The 23,015-nt window shown below is 46.2% G+C and overlaps 2 protein-coding genes across 9 annotated transcripts in view; one reads left to right on the top strand and one right to left on the bottom strand.

Moving 5' to 3' along the window:
* Positions 1–23,015, bottom strand: part of TMEM132B (transmembrane protein 132B) — a 221,908-nt gene that overhangs the window by 5,809 nt on the left and 193,084 nt on the right. For all 3 annotated transcript variants that reach the window (XM_038152280.1, XM_038152279.1, XM_038152281.1), the window contains 2 exons: positions 7,632–7,837; positions 310–583 (listed from right to left, as the gene is read on the bottom strand). In XM_038152280.1, coding sequence (XP_038008208.1) covers positions 310–583; positions 7,632–7,837 — 480 coding nt within the window. The remainder of the gene's footprint in view (positions 1–309; positions 584–7,631; positions 7,838–23,015) is intronic.
* On the top strand, positions 529–15,820 carry LOC119707377 (endogenous retrovirus group K member 24 Gag polyprotein-like). Of its 6 annotated transcripts, none has more exons than XM_038152283.1 (5): positions 529–665; positions 3,799–4,035; positions 7,595–7,756; positions 10,323–10,583; positions 13,002–15,820. In XM_038152283.1, the coding sequence occupies exon 5, from the start codon at positions 13,231–13,233 to the stop codon at positions 14,434–14,436; it is 1,206 nt and encodes a 401-aa protein (XP_038008211.1). In that variant the 5' UTR covers positions 529–665; positions 3,799–4,035; positions 7,595–7,756; positions 10,323–10,583; positions 13,002–13,230; the 3' UTR covers positions 14,437–15,820. The 6 variants fall into 6 exon arrangements, 5 of the variants coding, with proteins under 5 accessions (XP_038008211.1, XP_038008212.1, XP_038008210.1 ...); XM_038152282.1 differs by adding an exon at positions 12,579–12,821 and having other exon boundaries at positions 597–4,035; XM_038152284.1 differs by lacking the exon at positions 3,799–4,035 and having other exon boundaries at positions 543–665; positions 7,598–7,756.

Below are 23,015 nucleotides of genomic sequence, written 5' to 3'. Positions count from 1 at the left end.
ACTGAAGTGAAAAGGAGCTGGCTGTGTGCCTCACATCACCTCTTTCACCAGCCAGGGAAATCCCCCTGTGTTCCAGTCACACTGAGACGGACAAATCCCTACAAAAGCTTCACCTAAGGGCATTTTATGAAGTGACAAATAGCCACAATGAAAACTTCCTTTTTTTTCTGTTTAGCACACCCATTTTTTCAGCTTTTTTTTTTTGTTTTTTTTCCCCAGGGATCAGTGAATTTTCCACACCAGCCCTGAGCCCTGCTAACCCAGGGTGTGTGTGAGCCTGAGCCCCTGTGGGGCTGCACAGGGCTGTACCTGCACCGTGGTGATGCCTTGCTCACGCCCAGCCAGCACCCGGCCCTCCTGCAGCTTGGCCACCTTGGGCTCCTCCACCTTCATGAAATCAGCCACCAGGTCAGTGATGTCAAACTGCCACTCCGAGCCCAGCAGGTAGGTCAGGTGGCCTCCAAACTCCGAGGACTCGGCCACGAACTGCGTCAGGACCCTCACCAAGGCGTGCTGGTACTGCAGGGTGCAGCCTTTGCCCTTCTTCTCGTCATCCTCCTCATCCTCGCTGTCGCGCGTGGGCCTGTGAACACAGCCAGCTCCGTTAGCCTGGTCCCCCAGCCCTGCCGAGCTCCAGCTGCACCTCTCTGAGGGAAATGGTAAAGGTAAGGTTTCCACAGAGCTGGAAAAGCAGCCCTGAGAGCCAGGAAGAGCTCCCACTCAGGGCAGGGTTACTCACATTGCACCGTGCAGACACCTGCAGCATTACACACACTTCCTTCAACATTTTCTATCGGTCCCCCTTTCGAAATAGAAGCTGTGAAATAAAACAGCTTTCCCTAGAGCTCAGAGAAGGCGTCACAGTGATTTGTACACGACAGCACTGCTGTCATACCTCACAGACTTTTTTGTCTGCTTAAAGACCCAGTTTACCACCAATATTTAATATTTTATATTTTTTTTCTCTTGTTCATTGCCTGGCACAAGCACATGGATCCTCTTATCTCTTCCAAGTCAGGTATTAAGCAGTGGGTGGTCACACTTTTACTCATTATGCCCCCATGCTGTGGATTCATTGCTCAGAAATAATTTCCCTCCCTCCTGTATTTATTGAGCCTGAAGCCACCTCTGTATCAAGGGTGGGAAATACAGGATAAGTCTCTCATTTTTCAAAGTATTGCAGGAGGTAGTTTTGTGGTTACTGTGTCCCTTTATCTCCTCCTTTGAAATAGCAGCTATGAAAAACTATTATAAAACAGAATTGCTTTTGTTATAAATTGTTTTATGACAAAGCTGGCAGCCAGTAAGCTGAAAACATATCTAAGAAAAACCCTTGTGCTCCTCAAAATGACTGAAAGTCCCAGAGTTACAGAACCTAATCCACTGGAAATACATTTTCAATGCATCACTTGTTAGCTGAATATTTATATTCAGCCTCAAGTAAATGGTCTGGTACCTTTTGGTTCTGTGTGTGTGAAACAAGTGTCCATCATTACTTGCTGAGTGAAACATCATTGAATAACAGTGGACTTGTTAGGGGAAAGGCTACAAAAATAGGATTTGTATTTCCCAAAGAAATTAGTCTCACAGAGTTTGACTAGCTGGGTGTTTCAGGGAAACTTTCAGTTGTTCTCTGCTTCCCAGCACTGCTGTCAGTCTGAAGTCAGCTCACAGCTGGCAAAACAGCCACAAAGAAAGTTCTAGAAGGGGAATGTTCATTGAGCTCCTGTGGTCCATATCCATCCATGCTGTAAACGAATTCATGAACTCCTTAATGCTCCCACTTTCAATTTATTCCTGTGTTCTGACCCTCTGCAGCCCAGCTAGGCCATAACCCAGCTCTGAACAATCTCAGGCTTTGGCAGGACCAAGCTCAGCTCTGAGATTCTGGGATTTGACCCTCTCTTAATAATACAGACAGTAACATTAGTGCCTGTGCTGAGCTGGAGAAAAATGTGCAAATGCTCTTCAGGTAAGGAGCACTTCTGGGATTTGGGGCAAAAGAGCACAGAACTGATGGGAACCAGCCTTGTTATGGGAAAGGAGAGCAGAGCCAGCGCGGCAGAGATGTTCACACATCCAACAGCCACCCCAGCATCAGCTACACAACTCCTGTTTGTCCCTGCCCGGGGCAGGGGTTGGAACAAGATCATCTTGAAGGTCTCTTTCAACCCAAACAATTCCGTGAGGCGATGTTTTATTCAGATCCAATGGCTCGCTGTTATCTTTATTTATGTGCTTGTTTATTTCTACTTTCACTGTTTAAAACTTTGCACTGCTGGATTGTCCGAGAGGAAATCTATTCAAAACAACTGGAGGGAATTCTTTTCCAGCCCCAGCTCATACATATGAGCTGTGGAATGACCAGAGGAAAGGACTGCTGCTCAGGGGCACAGAGGGAGCACTCCTGTCCTCATTTCCAGGACTGGGGCCGTGTGGGCAGCCAGTATTTACCACAACAAAACGATGATTCAAGTCCAGCCCGTTCCTTGGGGCATCTTACATGCAAAGGCTCCATTTCAGCATGAAAACATTCAGAGATGTTGATATACTTCTCCTCAGAAACACGTTTTCTGTGGCAGACAAATGTGGAGCATCAGAAAAGCCTCTCCAAAGCCTGGGATGAGCAAGGCACGTCCTTTGTTGGTGCAGAGGAGAGGGAGGTGTCTGAATTTTCGGTACAAGCTTTGCAAGTCTGCTTTGCCAGGTCTCAACTCAAGATCTTTCTGGGTTTTTCTAAACAAAGGATTTAATTTTTCCACTTCAAGGCCACAAAATCAAGACTTAGGCAGTAAGTCAGTGTTTGAGATCCAGTGAATGGCACAGTTCCCTTTAAACTCCTCATTAAAGTGTTTTCAGTAAGCTTAAAATCCTTCATTAAGCAGGGAGCTCATTTTCTGCTCAAGTCCTGGTGTATTAAGCTATTGCTTATTCCTGTAAGCTATTCCTGCATATTGTGCTTTTTCCCTCTTGGTCATCTCTGAAAATCTCTCAGAGTCCTCCTCACCCTATTTCTTGCTGCCTGGCAAACTTGCTTGGAAGGTTTTTTTGCCTGTCTGGAGTGAGCCAAGGTTGCCAGAATTACATTTAATTTACATTTCACAGAGAGAAGGGCTCTGCCAGGGAGCTGAGTTAAAGCAGCAGCCTGTTCCAAGGGTGCCTGCGAGCACTGATCTAATCAGTGATCTGTCAACTCCACATTACAGACCTTGTCTCTGAGCAGTTGAAGTGTGTCTCTTTTAATCTGCACCCCTCTCCAACCAGGCATCACATTCTTGGGCCAGATGCTAATTTTCTGTTTAAAAGAAAAAAAACAGCCCTAAAGAGATCAGTTTTGCTGGGTTTGGATTTGAAATACTCATTACAAAGAGTCGTATATTTAAAAAACATTTGCAACACCCCTAATTGAAAAAAGAAATCTCTCTCAGCTACAAATTACAAACCACTAGAAGCTGATTTAGTGGGAGCTACAGAAATAAGCTGCACATAACTCCACTCACAGTTCAAGAAGAAATGTAATTTGGTACTTTCACAGATCTTGAAAATACAGCCTACCTATTAACAAAAATCTCCAAGGCCTCCTCTCCAAAGGACATTAAAGTCAATTAACTAAAGGAGCAAATTTACAGCGGGCTCCAGCTTTGTGCAGATGTTACCCACCCATGGAATGGATTGAATCCAGTGTCACTTAATTCCACAGCTTTACTTCAGAGGGGCAGCACTCACTGAGGGTTGAACTAAAGCAGTTTCTTTTCTCCTGCTTTCAACTCAGGCCAGCTTTCCTGCTTTTGTCTCCAGAATTGGACAGGACCAAAGCAGAGCTCAATAAACTCTGCCTGAAGTGAAGCCTGCGCTGGTGGTGTTGGGAGCCTCCTGAAAACAATGTCCTATCCCAGCCGCAAATATTTACTGGAATTAAATTTCCAGCTTGTTCTGTGAGACTTTAGCCATGCAATTCCTGTTAATGCAAGCTGAAACCACTCACGCCATGTAAATATGTGTGCACAGAGCTGGTGCTGGAACCTCAAGAAGAAGGTAATTATTTTGCAGATGCACGAGGAATAGAAATAAATGTTCTTGTTAGACTAGCAGAGTCTGCCTGGACCTCTTCTACAGTCTAATATTTGACTTTAATTTAAATATACACCTCTGTTTGCTGAGGCTGGGGGTTTGTGCAGCCTGTGCTGGCTCAGGCATGACTTTCCCTCAGGAGATGATGGTGGAGCTGAATTTCACCTGCCCGGGAGGCTCCTCCTGTCTGCAGCAGCACTCACCAGAGATCAAGTTCTCCTCCTGATAATATTAAAGATTTGCCATATATTTGCAGGCTGATCTGGTAAATTGCATTGCTGCTCTTACACAGGGGAGAGGAATTGGGGTTTTTTCCAGTTTCTGGCATAAAAGCAGCCTGTCTTTTCCTTTCTGTTCTCTGACAAGTTCCTGCTCCTGCAGCAGTTCAGACCAGCTAAAAACCAACACAGTTCAAACTGTGCAGGGGGCGTTTTTAAAGCTTTCTTCATGGCTTTGTGGAAATGATTCAAGAAGTCAGACAGGCAAACACGTCTGTAATCACACGTATTTTACAATTACAAACATGACAGGGTTTACAGGGAGCAGCAAGACATTTTATTAGCTCCAGAGCCATCACTGGGAAGAGCAGCTGTGATCTGGGGCACATAAAACTCTGCCAGGTCTGAAGGAGAGCAGCTGTATCAGGAGAAGAACAGCCATGGCGATGCACAAACGTTTCTTTTGCTAACAGCACCAATAAACACGTTCAGAAGATTATTGCAAACCCAGCTCTATTTTGCCATCTGGCTCAGCCCCTCAGACAGTGAAGCAGCACAGCCACGCCGTGGGGGTGGCAGTGAGGCCCTGGGGCAGCCGAGGAGATGAAACAGAGTCTGGAGGTTGCTGAAGTGTCTCTGCACAATCCCTGTAAAATATCCCATCATTTTACCTGCTGTATGTTGATGAATAACTTTATAGCAATGTTCAGTTCCTGCTGAGAACACGAGGAGTGGTGTGAGGACACCAACCCTGCAGGACAGGAGCAAAGTGGAAAATTGTTTTGTTTGTGGTGAGGTGAGCTATGAAGAAGCCACGCTGCAATCCTGCCATGACCAGAACAGTGACACAGTCTCAGTTGATTTTTGGGCTAAGTTTAAGGCTGCCTAAGCCTGTTGTCAGGGACTTTGGAAAGAATCCTTGATTTTCCTTCAAGGACAGATATCAAAAACCTTGTGCAAATTGCCAATATTGGCTCTCACATGAAGGTGGAGTTGAAACAACACAATGCTCTGGCTTCACCTGCTGGGAAATGCTTGGATTTGGGGTTTTTGCAAAGATAAAAGCACTCTGCTCACTCTCAAACCCACAGCTCCTGACTGCAGTCCAAATGTCTTGAGTGCTTCAGCTTATCACTTAAAAACTCATAAAAACTCCCCCATGTTTAGGATTTTGGGAAACACATAGGAGGTGGAGGTATAAGCAGATTAAAAAGTAAAGAGAAAAGTCATAATAATAAAAAAGAGCCAAAATGAAAAGCCACTAAATCTCAGGTAAAAACCATCCAAATCTAAAAATAAAGGAAATGTAAAAACCTTATGGGCTAAGTAAATGTCAGCGTGAGCACAACTAATGCTGGCTCTGAACTATTGATTCAGAATAGCCCTGCAAAGTTAAAAAATCCACATGAATGGTCAACAAAAGGAGAGATCATTTGTTTCCTGTTGAAACCTTTGCTGTTCCCATGGGCATGGACCTTCCAGGGGGACGGCACAGTGTCCACACTTTGGAAAATGCCTGCAGGACGCGGGCCAGCAGCTCCGGTGCAATCCAAGCAGCAGCAAATGCTTTGCACCAAAACTCTGCAAAGCTTGCCAGCTTGCAAGCAGAGCAGACTCTCAGACCGTTCTCTTTATTTCAGCTGGCCAAATAAATCAGGAGGAGACACCAGGGGGGAAATTTCCAGCGCTCCTGTAAGGGGTTTAACTTGAGAATGCCCACGACTGCTAAGCACGGCTGAATGTCTGCTCCTGCAATAAACACCAGCCTAATCCTGCAGCTGTGAGCTCAGCAAAATCCCCCTGCTTTCAGCAGGATCTGTGCCTCGGGGCTGGGACAGCACAGGCAGGAGAGGAAAGTTCAGTGAAGATTTAAGCAGTCAGCTTAAATCCGTTCATTCCTCAGCCAGCACAGCTCTTCCTGCCTTTGTCACTGAAGCAAACACTGCAACTTCTCATGTGCCAGATTCTCATCTCTGTCATGGCCAAAAAAATACCCACAGAATCAAAAGGTCAGTCGCTGCCCTTCTCTGGAGCTCAGGATCTCACTACCCTGCAAATTGTGAGCTGCTCCCTCAGTTTTGTGCCCTTAGAACTCTTGGGTAGCTTTCCTCCACTGTGTCTGGGCTCTTCAGTAGCTCAGATGTTCTCCTGGGCACTGGAGAGCTTTAGCTGGAGCTGCCACAGTGTTTAGCACTCCCCTGGCTGCTGCCAGCAAGGCTTTTTCACTGGGTTATAAATCTGAGCTGGTGTCATGCCTTTTCCCCACTAATATTTTTCAATTTCACCTGAAATCCACCAACACAGCAGCGTTCCTGGAAGTTCTTCATCTTGCACATGATGGTTATTACAGAATGGGCATTTCCAGTAGGGACTGATGGGATCAGAGCTCACAATCCCCACTGTCTCTGTCCTCCTTTTCCCTGTCCACTTTTTCCTGCTGGAACATGGTCTTCAGGAGGGATTGTTTCTTACTTAATTCAGAGCTGCTAAGTACTGCAGCAGCCAGGTCTGCACAGACTGAACAATCACCCAAAGTCATGGAGTCACAGAAGGTTTGGGTTGGAAGAGACCTGGGCTGGTCACCTGTGAGATTTGCAGGGTCCCAGGATGAGGGAAGAGATGAGGATCTTGACTCCATGTTCCAGAAGGCTGAGTTATTATATTGTGATATATATTATATTAAAAATGCTAAACTAAAACTACACTAAAAGAACAGAGAGAAAGGATCCATCAGAAGGCTGGACAGGAACAGAAAGGAATGAATAACAAAGGCTGTGACTGAGCAGAGTCTGAGCCAGCTGCATCCTTGATTGGTCATTCATTAGAAACACCTCCATGGACCAACCAAGGCAGCACCTGCTGCATCCCACAGCAGCAGAGAGTTCTTGTTTGCATTTCCTTCCTGAGGCCCCTCAGCTTCCCAGGAGAAGAAAATCCTGGCAAAGGATTTTCATAACATGTCATGGTGACAGTCACCTACTCCAAGGCAGTGACACCTGAACCTTCCTCGGCCCTGTTATTTGTCACAGCAGAAGGAACTGAGGTCTGGCAGTGCTGAATGTCACACACACACAGGGTTGTGTTCACCCACAGGAGAGGTCCAGGTCCTTTTCCTCAGGAATGTGTGACGCAGAGTCCTGAGATTGTGTGGGATTGATCAATGCTGCAAGCAAAGCACTGCCTTTTAAACTGTACAGATCAGGATAAACGCAGTCACTGCTGGGTGTTTGAACGAAGGCTGAGGCAGACTGCAAAGCTGATGGCAATTTTTAAATGCTCATTTTCAAATGTCTGTGCTCTAAAAGCAGAGCCAGTGAGGAGTGGGCAGTGCTGAGAACATACCTTTTGTTGGAGGTGACAGGGATCCTCCAGCCCTTGATCTGGCTGAGCTCGGTGTCAGAGATCTCGATCTGCAGCGGGAGCCGCGGAACCCAGACCGTCACCTCCAGCTGCGTGGTGAAATGTTGGTAGGTGAAATTCACGATGGTGTCCACTTTGCTCTTCATCTCCTTGCCATTAACAAAGATGGAGTCACAGCTCTCAGAAACCTTAAAAATATATATATAAAAAATTAGGAAATGAATGAAAGGTCCCGAGGAAGAGCGAGGATGGCACACGAGTGCTAAGACAACGCTGCAAGTGTAAGTCATGCATTTGCATTTCCAGTTTTCTAATTAGAAGCAAACAGTGATAAATGGACCCCAGGGAAAGAGTTGTGCTTTCCTCAAAGGATACTACTCAAACTACAAAAATAATTTAATGATGTTATATAACCTGTGTGAATCTTTTATATTAGGCAAATTAAACCCTTCATGAATCAAACTCCATGTGCATCAACGTTTATGTTTACAACTTGCTTAAAGAACCAGGAAAAAATGGGGCCATATGTTAGTAAGAAAAAGACTGACTCAGAACCATAAACCAGAATCTTCTCCCTTTTCCTTGAGCACTGTAATGCTGAAAGACAAAGATCCCCTTATGGCTCATGAGCAGAAGTGCAGCAGAAGCATTATTTTTTAGAACTTCTCAGTAATTGTTTTAACCAAATGTATTCATAGTTGCCTCGTGGCATTTCTGAAATCACTGCTAAAATGAGAGTGTGGGCTGTGTGCTACAACTCATTTGCCCTCTTGGTTCCAGGGATCTTCTGGCACAAAATCAAGGTCCTGAGAACAGATCTTATTTATATAAAACCACGGTGTAGCAACTAATTCAGTCTGCATCCTGGGAGACAGGACTCCTTTGTCAGGAAGGGGTTTCTAATATATTTATAAAGATGTGTGTAGTTTTATACAAACAGTATAGTTTTAGCTACACAAACACCCAGCCATGTATAACATCCATGTTTATTATTCATGCACAATATTGATGTTTACATCCATACATAATGAGTTCTATACCTGCATACCTGCATGTGTACATGTATTTTATCTTTATCTGGTTTGCATTCTGCCTTGAAGAGAGAGAGGAGATCATTTCGCACAGAGTCCCTGGTTTTAGTGTGGTTTTAATCTTTTAAACCCGCAGCTGATGAGATGTGGCTGTGTTCCTGGAGTGCACTTTGTTCTCCTGTCAGGACTGCTCTGTGTCACCTGTCCAAGGGTCTGGCACCCGAATCCAGAGGGATCCTGCCTGAGCCCGTGTTTCAGTTCTGGTTTCCTGGAATTACTGAGATAACTCCTGTAGGCTTCAGGGGGGAATAGGCTGAGACACAGGCTGGGTTCCCTCTGCAAACCTACCTCAAATCTTTTCAGATATTAACACGGATTAGGGGTTACTGAGCCAAGAAAAATCAGAGAAAATCTTTGGCAGATGCTTTGTTTTGCTCAAAAAAGACACAATTTTCAGATATGAAGTAAAAGATCTGTCCTTCCATATCTGCCATATTCAAGTCAGCTTCTCAGATCCTTCTCAATGCACTGAAACTACAATTGCTCATTTACAGAGGGGCTGAGCCAGGTGATGAGGGATGGGGCAAAGGAAACCGAGTCACGCTTCTGGAGAGAATACTCCTCCACGTAAATGTTTAATGAACACAAGAATATAAAAATAATAAATCTAGATAATCTGATAAAGAGCTTAAAATGGACTTCAGGCTCAGGAGTACCACAAATGAGATGGAGCATACTTGGAATCTTTTTTTCCCTCCCTCATAATGTGTCACGAGTGTCTCTGGAAAGTTTAAGCACATTAAGCAAGCCCATTAATTGAATGAGCAGTTGAGATTCTAAACCATAAAGCTTACATCTAGGGAGTTATGTGAGAATTAATACAAGACAGAAATAATTAAGAAAACTCAAAGAGGGAGGGATAAACATCAAGGCCAGATCAGGGGAATAACTAATATCTGACAAGACAGCAGCTAATTTTTCAGATTCTCTTCTTGCTGCATCAAATGTTCTTGTCAGCAGGCAAGAAAGGTGCTAAATTAGGGAACTGAAAACGGACATTAATTGTAGCTATAAAAATATCAGTCTAGGTGTTGGAATGCTGGATGCTGAGAATTTTAAACTTTCTGTGCTGGAAGGCACAGACACAAGAGAACACTGCATTTCACCTGAGGCTGTGGAGAAGGCTTCCAAAATTGATTAACAGCACTGGGATCGTGGGTGTGGAGTTTGAATAGAAGTGTGTAATATCATGTGGTGGAAAACTTAGAGTTTAAGGGTTTAGAATTTAGCAATATATGTAGAGCAAGATGGAGGTTTTAGGGCGGAGGCTGGTCCTTCTTGTTCACTTTCTTCTTCCTTCTTCTCCATGGGTTTGGGTGGTTTTGTGTAATAGGACAGAAAAGTCCGCAGTGCGGGACACGAGGGATCAGTTATTGGGTTAAAAGTGAAAATAATTTAGGTGTCATTTGTTAATTGGATAGTTTAGCTTTAAAAGACCTTGTAGAGAAAGATAGTTAGCCATTTTGTAGCTTGTTAGTAGAATGCTGTAGAACTCAGGACTTGTAATCCAGATAAGCAATAATAAACACCTGGGTCTGAACACGAAATACCGTCTGGAACACTTCAATCCTGACCTTGGCAGAGGCAGAAAAGAAGCCAAGAGCCAGCAGCGAGTGGTGCCCCGGTGGGGGGACACCTGTTGAGGTTGGGACCCCTCTGAAGAAACAGAGATAACTGCAGCTGTGAGCTGGAAAGGAAAAATCCCCAGGGAAAAGAACGGAAAAAGGAAGAAAAAAGGACTTGGGCATCCCTAGACGCTGGTGAAACGGTTTGGACCAGAACGTGGATGCTGGACACCCGTGAGACGGGAGCCGAGGAGGAGAAACCAACGGCGAGAAGTGAGGTATGATTTATGCTCTTCAGGGTTAATCACAGAGAGATATTGGGAAGCATAATGTCCAGTTCACAAAAATATGCTTTAGATGTCCTACATTCAATTGTCAGGGAACATCCCAGGGGACCAACTAAAAGATCTTTTACGCTGGGTGCAGAACAGTTTCCAAACGCAGATCCGGGGGCTCTTTTTGATCCCTTTCTCTGTAATCTAGACGCTACAATGCTGCTACGCTTAAGAACACAGCAGCAGCAAAACTTCCAGCGTGCAGGGTGGTCTGTGAGGGTCCGGCCAGCAGATGCCACGCACAGGAGGCTCATGAGGCACTCGGTGCCCACAGAGCCCTCAGCCCGCGCGGCCCACAGCGGCGGGACGGGCAGGCCCCTGCTGCCCAGCAGCGCCTCGGAGACCGCTCAGCAGGCTGCCCCGGGGGCAGGGGACATCGCAGCCCTGCGGAGGCGCTCCCCACAGCCGGGGGAGCCCCCGAATGGCCGGGGACCAGCCCGGGAGCGGCGGGCGCGACCCCGGGGCGCGGCGATCCGCAACCGCGGGGAGCGCGCAGGGTACGCAAAGCGCGCAGCCACCGCACACAGCGCACACAGCGGCTCCCTTCTGCCCGGAGGGAGCGGAGCGGGACCCGCGGCTGTTTTTAAAACTCATAAACACGGCTTTGGCTTCGGGCAGTGCGCAGAGCGCGGCGGAGACGGGCCAGGGGCAGACGGAGGTGGCGGGAGAACGGGCGGTGCCTCGGGACGGGCGAGCGGGAGGGCGGATGGAGTCGCGGACCGGGGGTGGCAAACACAGAGCCAGAGATCACAAAGAGCGCTCCTTGACTGCCCATAGCAGCGGCGCAGGGCCCCCTTTCCCCGCCCGCTCTCTCCCAAACGCCGGCACACCACCCGGGCCGGGTGCCAGCCCTCCCGAGCCCGCGGCTGCCCTCAGCCAGTTCGGCCCCGCCCTCGGCCCCGCCTCCCGGCCTGTCAATCACTCCCGCGGGCGTCCCCAGACTCATTAGTGCAGCTCAGAGGCTGCGCACGAAATGGGCCCTTCCCACACAATGGCGGCGCCCTGAACACGTCTCCCGTACGGGAAAATGGCGGCGCCCTGTGCACTTCCGTATGTTATTCATGTACTTCTGCTGACGCCATTTTGTGACCAACAAGACGTTCAGCCTCCTGCTGCAGCGCCATCTCTGGCCGAGTCTATTATTGCACCCCCCAATTCTAACAATATACAACGAATGCAACCACTCACACATCCATACTGAAGGGTGTTATAGATACATATCATAAAAATGGCTTCTCGCAGGTGTTAAAATGGAATTTATATGTGTCATGTTAAAGTAATCTTGTTATAAAGATATAGTTTGCATTTCTACTGTTAATTAAGCTTAGACATAGAAGTGAAGGAGTATATATACTATATACTATATACTATATACTATATACTATATACTATATACTATATACTATATACTATACTATAATATAATATACAATAATATACTATACTATTATATACTATTATATTACATATACATTATATTATATTATATTATATTATATTATATTACATATTTATTATATTATATTATATTATATTATATTATATTATATTATATTATATTATATTATATTATATTATATTATATACTATTATAATATATTATATTATATTATATACTATTATAATATATTATATTATATTATACAGTATAATATATACCATCTATTACATTATGTGTAATATATACTATTATATTATATATTATATATTATATATATTATATATAATAATATCTGTAATAATATAATACCATGTAATATATACAATTACTATTACAGTATACTATATATACTATACATACTATAACACATATAAGTATGTGTTATAGATACATATTACAAAATCGGCTTTTTGCAAATATTAAAATGGATTTTAGATGCATGATGTTAAAGTTACTTTGTCTGAAAGAAATGGTTTTTATTTCTTTTGTTAAATAAGCTTAGAGTAGTGAAAGAGCTACGCTTGTGTCAAAACGCCTATTTGATGGGATAGCATCCAATGAGCACGGGATGAGGCCACCTGTAAAGATCTGCCAGCTGAAGGAAGTATGGACCCAGGCCTAAAGGAAGTGGTAAAGGGAACGGACCAAAACCACAGCCAAGAAACACACATGCTCTAAAAAGGCAGACCCCAGGAGGGGCCATGTAAAATAGTTGCTGGAAAATGCAAACTGGCTTATGGGTATGCATGAGGGTCTATGAATATGCAACAGGCTGATGTGAGGGAAAGGGTATCTAAGGGGTATCAGGAAGATAACAGGGTGCTCGTGGTTCAGTGCCAAAATGCACCCAGCCATAATAACCTTTGCTCTATGGGCCTTGTCTCTTATTGTCCTTTAATTAACTTTTTAAATTTTCACAGGAGAGTGAACGTGTTTTTCACAAGGGGAAGGAGTGAATACAGCCTTGAAATTTGAAGAAAGAACATCTTTGTAGGACACAAACCTGCAAAGTACAGAGAATTTGTCCCATTTCCTTGGATTCCAGAAGCCATCTCAAATAATAATACAAAAGATCCATCAAGAGACATACCAAACTCTGCCAACTGGGCAGAGATTAGAAGAAAAGCATTAAAGGAAGGAGATTTTGACATGGCATCAACACAACCAATGGTCGGGCCAACAAAACAAGGCACACAGAATGCAAATCCCAAATGGAGGCCACTGACATACGACGTAATTAAAGACTTGACGCAGGCAGTAAAAGAGGATGGCTTCGGCTCTCTCTACTTCCAGCAATTATTAAAAATCACCTTTTATTACTGCGACCTGGTACCTTATGAATGCAGATATCTCGTCTCGCTAATTCTTACAGATTTACAAGTCCTGGTGTGGGATATGAGGTGGCGGAGGGCTCTGGCTCAGCTGAGGAAGAGATATGCAGGAGGGCCACACGCAGCTCTCACCCTGGCTCAACTGGCAGGAGATGAACCCCACGACAGTCCTGAAGATCAGTTAGCACAGCTGCCTCGAGACGTGATTGCGGACGTCCAAGAGGCAGCACTGAAGGCAGTTCTGCAAATTCAACCAGTTGAAACTCTAGAAGGCATTTACACAGAAATAAAGCAAGGTCTTTCTGAGCCCTTCATTTCATTCGTCGATCGTCTCATACTAGCAGTGAACAGGCAAGTAAGTGATGAAGTGGTGAAGCCACATCTGCTTCAAATTCTCGCTTTTGTAAACGCCAATGCAGAGTGCAAAGGTATAATTAGAGCCATGCCTGGTCTACCAACCTTGGGTGAAATGCTGGAGGCATGCAACAAGGTGGGCACACCTCAGCACACTGCAGAAATCCAAGCCGACGTTTGGGGACAGCAGGTCAAGAAACTCCTTCGAGAGCAGAACAACGAACTTTCAAAAATCCTCACAGCACTTCACCCAGCTTTTCAACAAGGCAGCTCCACGGAAGCAATGTCGACAGAATTCCCCGGGGGACCGTGCTTCAGATGCGGAAAATATGGACACGTAAAAGAGAATTGTCCAGAACCTACGGAGAACGCGGAAGCGCCGAGCCTTTGTCCAAGATGCAGGAGAGGAAAACACCATGCCAATCAATGTTACTCTGAAACGGATGTGGACGGAAAACCTCTGCCTCATCCGGGACGCTCGAAGAAGAGCGCGCGACGCCGACGTGCCACGACACGAGGGATGGCACTGGCTCAGCCCGGAACCCCACAGGGAACACAACCACTGGGGAACGTGAGTCACACTCCATCAGCAGGACCATCTGCTGCTTCCCCAGCAACCCAGAATTGTTGCCCCAAGGCGCGCGATGCGATTCGGGAGCTTCCAAATTAGTGTGCCTTACAAATGAAAGTCATGCAGTGACACCCACGGGGGTCACTGGAACCTCACGGAAGAGACAAGACTTTTTAATCATAGGTAAGGACAGATGCAGCATTTTGGGGCTCACTGTTTATCCATCAATTGTTTCAGTAGATCATAATGAAGAGCTGACAATTCTGGCTCGACCTGTATGCCCTGCATTGATCATTCCAGAGAATACTCCAATAGCCAAGGCCGTTGCTTTGCCATCTCATGCAACAGAGCAGATCGTGCCGGTGACGGATCAGCAGGTTTCACCTGGCGATGAAGACACGGACATTCATGCCACTTGGATGAAGCAAACAGGCCGTGCTCGACCTGTAATCGTCTGCAGCTTGACAGGCGGCAACAAACTATTTCAATCAGGGGCATGCTGGACACCGGCGTGGATGTCACAGCCATTTCCTACCTCTTTTGGCCCAGAGATTGGAACTTGAAGGCACCTTTGAACTCCCTCTCGGGTATCAGAGGAAGAACGTTGTGCCTGCAGAGTGAGAACGCAATTATTGTTTCAGGGCCAGGAGAAAAGGCAGTAATCATTCACCACTTTGTTGTGCAGAAGCCCATCACAGTATGGGGAAGAGACATTTTATCACAATGGGGAACAAAAATAGAAGTGGATTTTTAACAGGGGTCACTGCAGCACTCACCACATTGAAACTGACTCGGAAGACAGACAGCCCTGTCTGGGTGGACCAGTGGCTCCTGGAACAAAAAAAAACTAAGTGGCCTCAAGAAATCAGCTGAAGAGCACTTGCAGAAGGGCCACATCAAGAAGAGAAATAGTCCCTGGAACTCTCCAGTGTTCGTGATCCACAAGAAAAACTCCGATTCATGGAGACTGCTCCGTGACCTCTGGAAAATTAATGAGGTCATTGAGGAGATGGGACCACTTCAAGTTGACTTCCATCTCTCTCAATGATTCCGAGAGATTGGCCACTTGTGATCATCGATCTCAAAGATTGCTTCTTCAGCATCCTGCTTCATCCGAAAGATCTCCTTCGTGCTCTTCATCTACTCCATTTTCTGCAGTTTTGGTAGCATAGATTGGTTAGAAAGAATCACAATGCAGATGTTGGATAGAAAAATAGTTAGTTATTGGTAGAAAGGTAGAAATAAAATATGTTCTAAGAGTTAATGGGGCAAAATAGTTTTAAAATACCTTGAACCTGTGTGTCTTGTGACTTTTTGGTGCCTTTTTCTTTGTAGGCTAAGTATGGTACGTAGAGTGTGCTGAACTGTTGATAAGAGAAGAATAAACAGCCTGAAGACCGAAAAAAAACAGAAGTCCCATTCGTCTCTCAATTCTGGCACAGCACTTTTTAGGGGTCTCCCCATCAGGGGAACCTTGGTGGGGGATTTCACATCTAGGCTTACAAATTTCACAGATTTTATGTCTAGACAGAAACATTCAGTCATTTATATACTGAGCAAAAGGTAAGTACAAAGCAGCAAATATAACTATGCTATATATATATATACACATACATACATACATACATACATATATATATATATATATATATATATATATATACACATATATATACCAGCGCAGTATTCAGAGCTCAGGATTCACTCAAGTGTGTCTCCCAGAAAATAACCCAGCCCAGATAAGAAAACTTGAAGAGAGCCATTGTTGTTTCAGTTCTCTATCTGGAATTTGAGTTTACTCTATTAAGCACAAGCATACCGGATAATTCAAAGGAAAATCCAGCTGGATCCCATGACAAAGCAGGATACACTAAAGCTCACGTGAGGAAGCCTCTGTTTCACTCACACATGCTTCATTACTGCCATGTTTCTTTCACTTGCCTCATTACAGTTGGTGCTGAAAGCACACTTGGCTCATCCGAGGGAATTTAGAACCTTGAGCATGGATAGAAAATGTCCAGCACTCCTTTTTCCCTTGGGACCCACTACAGAGCCAGGAGAAAGAACTGATTCCATCCTGGAGCTGTGATTCCGTGGCAGCATACTGTGCCACTGCTCTGAGAGGGAATGGAGCACCCCTTGAGCCTTGGGGACTGCCCCTCTGGCCAGGGGCCTGCAGCAATGTCCCCCAGCACTTTCTCTCCTCTTCAGTCCCCTCCAAACCTTCCAGCCACTCTCTGACTGGCAGAGGTGGGGGGATGCTGCTGGAAGGGAACTGGTCCCAGTGCTGCCCGTTCCCATCAGAACTGCAGGGATTGCCAAGGGGCAGAGCTGCCCGAGCAGGTGACTTCCACACTGCGTTCCTTTGAGCTGCTGCTTCTGAGGCAGCAAAGAGGGAAAAGGCTCTTAAATCTCTCCTACAAACACTACACAGCGAGAAGAATCAGCAAAAGCTTAGAATGCCACCCTCTCATGTAAAATACATGCAGCAAGGCTGTTTAAAGCAGTCTGTCACCATCCATTGTCAGCTGCCTGACAGCCCCAGAAAGTGCTGTTTGAGGCAGTTTGCAGGGGAGCAGGCCAGCCACGGTGTGCTCCCATATGCGGGTCAAGAGAAAGAGAGCTGCAATTAACCTCTCAGGGCTTTGAAGCAGGTGCTTGGCTCCAATCCCCACAAGTAATTGTAAAAATGCTCAATTTGCCCTGTACAGTCCGTGACAGCCTCCTCATTTTAGGCTAATCCAGAGCAGAGGAAGATAGCAGTTCAGGAGGAGTAATTGGGAAACCATTTGATGTTCAGGTCACAAAGGTTTCTGCACCCTTTGGGGGAGCAGGTAAAACAGAGGGAACATGAACTGACAGGAAAACAACAGATGCCTGCTTGGGGCTCATCTCTGCATGCAGGGTCTGCTCCCAAGCTGCTTCCTCACCCTCAGCTTGCAGGTCATCCTGCACGGAGCCCTCACAGGAGACAGGACACCACAGTCCTCGTGGCTGTTTATTATTCAGGAGCTTTTTGGTCCTGCTGAAACCCCGCTGGGCACAACCATTTTCCTCCACACTCTCTAGTGTGGGAGGGAGAGCAAGATCTGCTTCAGCAGGCACCCAGCCACAGGGACATCCATCTCCCGTCTGCAGCCCCTCAGGGGGCCCAGCCCACACCTCATCCCCAAGGTCACCATTTCTCACCTTCGGGCAAACATTTCTCACTGATATTTACACACAGATGTGAACGGATAATGAACTGTAAAGGAGAAACTCCTGCCCAAAGGAATGAATTCTAGTTAATTCAGTGCAAAGCAACACTGAGAGGATGTAAGTGTGAGACCAAGCACAGTGCAAAGCTGTCCTGTGCCATTTTCACCTGAGTTTTTGACACAAACCCCAAAGGGATGCTGCTGACTTTACAACCCATTTAAAGAAAACTGAGGCAGACACCATGGGTATCAGAATTTTATCTAACACAGAGTATTTTCAGCTGAAAAACTCAGCCATTTGGTTATCCAGTCAGGTCTCCAGATAATTTAAATCCGAAGTTCAAATTCACCCTTGAAAGGAGGTGCTTGCTGCCAAAAGAGCCTTCACCAGTGCTCCAGAAACACTGGATCTACAAGAGGAGGTTTTTGCTTGGAGTCAAGATCTGCTTGTCTTTAAAAATACCTGATGGGCATGCAGACTGCAGAGTTGTGACCCTGATTTTTCTCATTCATTTCTCATTCCTTGCCTGCCTGTCTCCCCTAAATAGCAAGGGGCAGAAAGATGAGAGACAAAATGAAATATATTCCCAAACCCTTTTCAGATAAGAAATGCTAGGTTTATTTAAATTCAGAATTATGCCTGACAGCAGTCAGTCTAATAAATGTCAGGCCTCTTGTTTTGGCTGCAGCTGTGTGTTATGTCATGACATGACAATTACCCAAGTGCACAGGACTCGCCCACATTCGTGTGTCGAGTGATAAAATCAAAACTTGTCATTAGATTTTGTTACTCTTTTAAAATTAAAATGAATTGACCGCGGTTGAATGACAGCTCTGCCCAAAGATGACCAACACACAGGCTTGCTTGAATTCCAGCTCTGCCCAAAGGTACAAACACCCTGTCCTGTTTGAATTCCAGCTCTGCCCAAACACCCAGTCCTGTTTTTGGATGACAAGCACACTGTCCCGTTCCAGGTGTATGTGGCAGTGCCAGTGCCCTGTGCCACCCTGTGCTGTTGTCACCTGCTGGGGCTCCTTGGGCTGGTCCCTGAGGCTCCTCTCCCCCCTGCACAGGTGGCACAGAGCGTGTGGGGCTCCCAGAGCCCACCAGGACCCAGCCAGGTGAGGGGCACCGTGTGCTGGGGGAGCACTGCCCTTGCCCTGGCACCTCTGTCTGTGCCCCTCACAATCCATCCTAGGTCCCAGCCCTGGACGAGGTGCCAGGCCTCACAGGGATCTCTTTCTCTCCCACAAGCAGGGCTTTTTCCACGCAGATAATTCTCACAATAGTTCTGCTCCCCCCTGCCCCGGCTCATCTTGTGCACTGGGGTCTGCAGATATTGCCTGCAAGCAATTTGAGGGCAAATGGTAGATTGAGAATATACAGAGTAAAGGATGGCAAATGACATGATGCTGGAATTTAAACTAATAAAACAAGAGGTTTTATTCCCTTTTAATCTTCTACATGTGCAGAATAGTCGTGGAAATGTCATTTTTTGAAACATTCTTTTCCCGTTAATTTGTTTTTATTGGCAAATCAGTTCTCCAAGTACTGTTCTCTGAAATAGCTGCTGTAGTTTCAGATAGAAGTGTTGTTTTTAGGAATCCCCTGAGATATATTCTGAGCTTTCTTTCCTACTTAGAAATGATAGCCACAGCTTAAGCCGAGTATTCCCCATCCCATGTGTTCGATACGTGTTTGTTTTTCATCTTATCATTGAATAATAATGTTACACAGGAACAGGACACAAACTCCTGACTCGCAGTCCAACAGCTGCCGGATTAGAAGGATTCCCCCTTCCTACCACCAGCTTTCACTGGAGAAAAGGTGAAAAATGAGATATGTCAAGGTGAGCCTGAAGCAGTTCCAATGCTCTTCATCCTCAGTAGTCTTTAATTGCAACATCCACCAAGAATTAAATCCCACCCTTTACACTGAAACAAGAGGTGTCCCTAATCTTGCTGTTTGGGGGAATTGGGATGGAGGCAGGGAAGTTTGTCCAGCCCCCTCAGCTGGACAAAAGACTGGTCACATCATGTGCCAGCAGGAACGGGGCTGTGTTTGGGTTGGTTATTTCCAGATACATCTGTTTTTAACTACCCAAAGGCTTGATCTCAAAACTGCTGCAGTCAATCCAAACGAATCAAGGGGAGGATGATCCAGAGTTTCACTGGTTAGCAGGCATCTCCAAATCCATTGGGAGGTCCAGGCCATGCTGAAATGATCCTTTTGTAATGGTCTTTCTTCCCAGTTTTATTGTTCCAAAGGAGTAAAGCAGGAGATCCAAAACTCATATCTGGACTTGGAGTGTCTCTAATGAGAGACAGAAGCACAGCCTGGAAACTGCTTAGAGCTGGAGGAGCACACAGCCTGCCACAGGCCAAAGCCCCCAAAATAATCCCCATGGCTGCAGCGAGCTGCAGGAACAGCACAGACACAGACAGGAGCACCATCCCTGTGTTTGCCAGCCAGGGCTGCCCGAGGAGCTCTTCTGGCAGGGTACAAGGTGCCACCTGGGATCCACACCCAGGCCTGACTGCAGCGACGAGGAGGTGGGAGCACGGATGGAAGCAAAGTCCTTCATCCAGGAAAGCACAGATCCGGAAAAGCAGATAATTTACTCAAGTGCTGTGCGTTCAAGAGACCAGAAAACCCCGCTGGTCTGAGCAATGGGGTTGTGGAGGGGGAGCAGCAGCCACACAGAGCTGGTGTGGGCACCAAGGAACAGTGTGAGCAGCAGTGGGACCGCAGAGCTACTGACACCTCGGGCTGCAGTGAAGCCTCTCTGATTTTCTCTGAGGATCAGCGTTTAGCACTGCTGAGGAAGAGAAGCAGGAAATTGAGGGAGGAGGGACAGGAGCCCAGGTATGGCCTGTGATGATGTGAATGGGGGTTTGAAGTTTTAGAGTGGTTTTAGCATTTAACCCCCATTGAAATGCACTGAACTAGAGGGAAGGACAGCATGGCAGACATTAACATTTGGGTTTAACAATGCAGACAATTGCTGAGGCTTAGAGAAGGTGCACTGATCCATGAATGCACGATGAGAGTTTAAAAACCTGCTGAACGGAACGGAGTGCGCACTATTCAGAAACTGTTGATCTGTGCAAAATTATTAACCAACACTTGAGATGTGCCAGGATTGCAGGCCCAGGTGCAGAGCAGCTGCTCCCGTTCTCTCCCCAGCACCGTGCAGGGGCGTTCCTGCTGGAGAGGAGAAGTTTGGCAGGGGCACAGCTCCGGAGGGGAAGGTGGGTGTGCACTCACACTCCAGCCTGCTGCTGGATTCCAGCTCAGCAGCAACCCCCGAGCACCCACAGCAGCACAGCGAGGGCAGCTGCTCCGGCTTCCTCCCTATTGATTATGGAGAGGGAATGCTGAAAGCAAATGGGGAGCAGCTAAAGCAGTACACGGGAGCTGCCAAAATGTTCCCTGCTTCACAAAATGAGACCCTCTACCCATCAGCTGAGATTTTAATTAACAACAAACGAGGTTGAGGAATTCTGTTGGAATTAAAAGTTGCTGTTCCTGCTCTCTCTTCACCATGTAGACTGAGAAAGAGAGATGTGTGCACTAGGTGAGCTCCATGGCCACGTTGAGGGGCTGGTGTCAAGAGAAGAGAAGAGAAGAGAAGAGAAGAGAAGAGAAGAGAAGAGAAGAGAAGAGAAGAGAAGAGAAGAGAAGAGGAAGAGAAGAGAAGAGAAGAGAAGAGAAGAGGAAGAGAAGAGAAGAGAAGAGAAGAGAAGAGAAGAGAAGAGAAGAGAAGAGAAGAGAAGAGAAGAGAAGAGAAGAGAAGAGAAGAGAAGAGAAGAGAAGAGAAGAGAAGAGAAGAGAAGAGAAGAGAAGAGAAGAGAATGCCTTTGCTCACAGTACCTGGGGCAGGCAGTGGTTGGTCCCCCAGGAATGTCACCTCCCCTGCAGGATAAGAGATGCTGCTCGGTACCAAGAACCGGATGCTAGAGGCGGTTGTGTTGGGGCTGCTCTGAGCCCGGCACTGCTGCAGGGGCAGGAACCAGAGGGGCTCTGCTGAGATGTGTGAGAGAGAACGGGATGGCAGGGGAGGGGACACAGCCTGCCTCTGAAATTTGATCCAGACTTGTTGAAGCAAATGAGACACTTTCTCCTGCTTTGCTGGCTCCAGACCAGGAGTTTTCAGGGCTGTGAGGACTTCACTGTCTATTGTAACGCAGCGACAGCCAACTGTGACACCAGCTTGGAACAAAGACTCGCTGGCAGTGTGGTTCTGGAGGCTCAGGCTCTCTGCTGTGTCACACTTCACGTTGTTTGGACCAACTGCAATTATCCCTTGATGGAGCAGCAGTTCCACTGCCAGGATGCAGCAGAGCAGGTGCACATGAAGCAAGCTCAAGCTCATTTCAATCTCAGCACAGTTTGTGTTTAGGGAAAGCGTCAGGAACACCTTTTTGTTCCCATTCAATCACTACTTTTGTTGATAATGAGAACACATGGAGGAGAGCTTAGAGCAGGATCTCCTTTCTTCCTTATCCACTTGTGATCAAAAGCCTGTCAGTCCCACTCTTGCTCCATGAATTTCTGTTTCTTTGGAGCAATCTCACACGCAAGCCAGCCTGGCTCCTGTGGCCTTGTCACAGGATGCAGTGCCTCTCCTGGGCCAGCATCCTTCCCAGCCAGGCCTGCTCATCTCCAGACAGACATCTTCATCCTCAGCACTGACATAAAGGATCTCTCACCGGCACCAATTCCCCAATTCCACGCACACTCTCTCGTCTGAGGTGGATCTGCTTAAATATTTGATCCTTCCACTTATGCAGATAAGGCATTACCAGCCCTTGTTAGTTTATGTAAACATCCACATTTTTCATATTCATCAGCTGCTATCCCAGAAGGGCTTAAGAGCTGTTTCTGTGGTGAAGCCCCAGCAGATGGTACCAGCTCCTTCTTGCACCCATCTAATTGCAAACACGGAACCGCTCTGTAAAAGCTGTTAATTAGGTGAAAATAACACATATGTTTGAGCTGTAAGCTAAGGTGGGTTCCCCCCTCTCTGTTTTCCCCCAGTTGAATTGCTCACACAAATGGGGTTATAAACTGACAGGATAATTTGCAGATGGGAAAGTAAGAGGGGGAAATACTCAGGCAGCATCAGATGTAACGTTCTTTGCAAAATAATGGGCTTTGAAAGTAATTTTCTGAGCACTAAGTAAACTAAGTGTTCATGATTCATGGCTCTAATCCCTGTGACTGAAATTTAAGATCTAAGGTTCCATGAAATTAAAGAAAAAGAAACAATTACATGCATATTCATTCCATTTCATGTACTGCGTATCCTTCAAGTTACCAAAAAAAAAATTAACAGGGGGAACAGAGGTTTCTGAAGACTGTGTTTGAGAAAACCCAGCAGATCAGCTCTAACTGCTGAAGCCAACCACCCTTCTGCGCCTGCTGGCTTCTCAACATTGCTGGGGAATGCAAATATTCCACAGGTGTGACAGCACAGA

This window comes from Motacilla alba, chromosome 15 (genome assembly GCF_015832195.1).
Source record: "Motacilla alba alba isolate MOTALB_02 chromosome 15, Motacilla_alba_V1.0_pri, whole genome shotgun sequence".
In the NCBI taxonomy this organism is placed as follows: domain Eukaryota; kingdom Metazoa; phylum Chordata; class Aves; order Passeriformes; family Motacillidae; genus Motacilla; species Motacilla alba.
Note: the sequence above shows the minus strand (reverse complement) of the source record. Positions and strands in the feature narration are given on the sequence as shown.

Coding starts and splice junctions, on each gene's coding strand:
- LOC119707377 (XM_038152283.1), top strand. CDS start 13,231: ATGGCATCAACACAACCAATGGTCGGGCCAACAAAACAAGGCACACAG.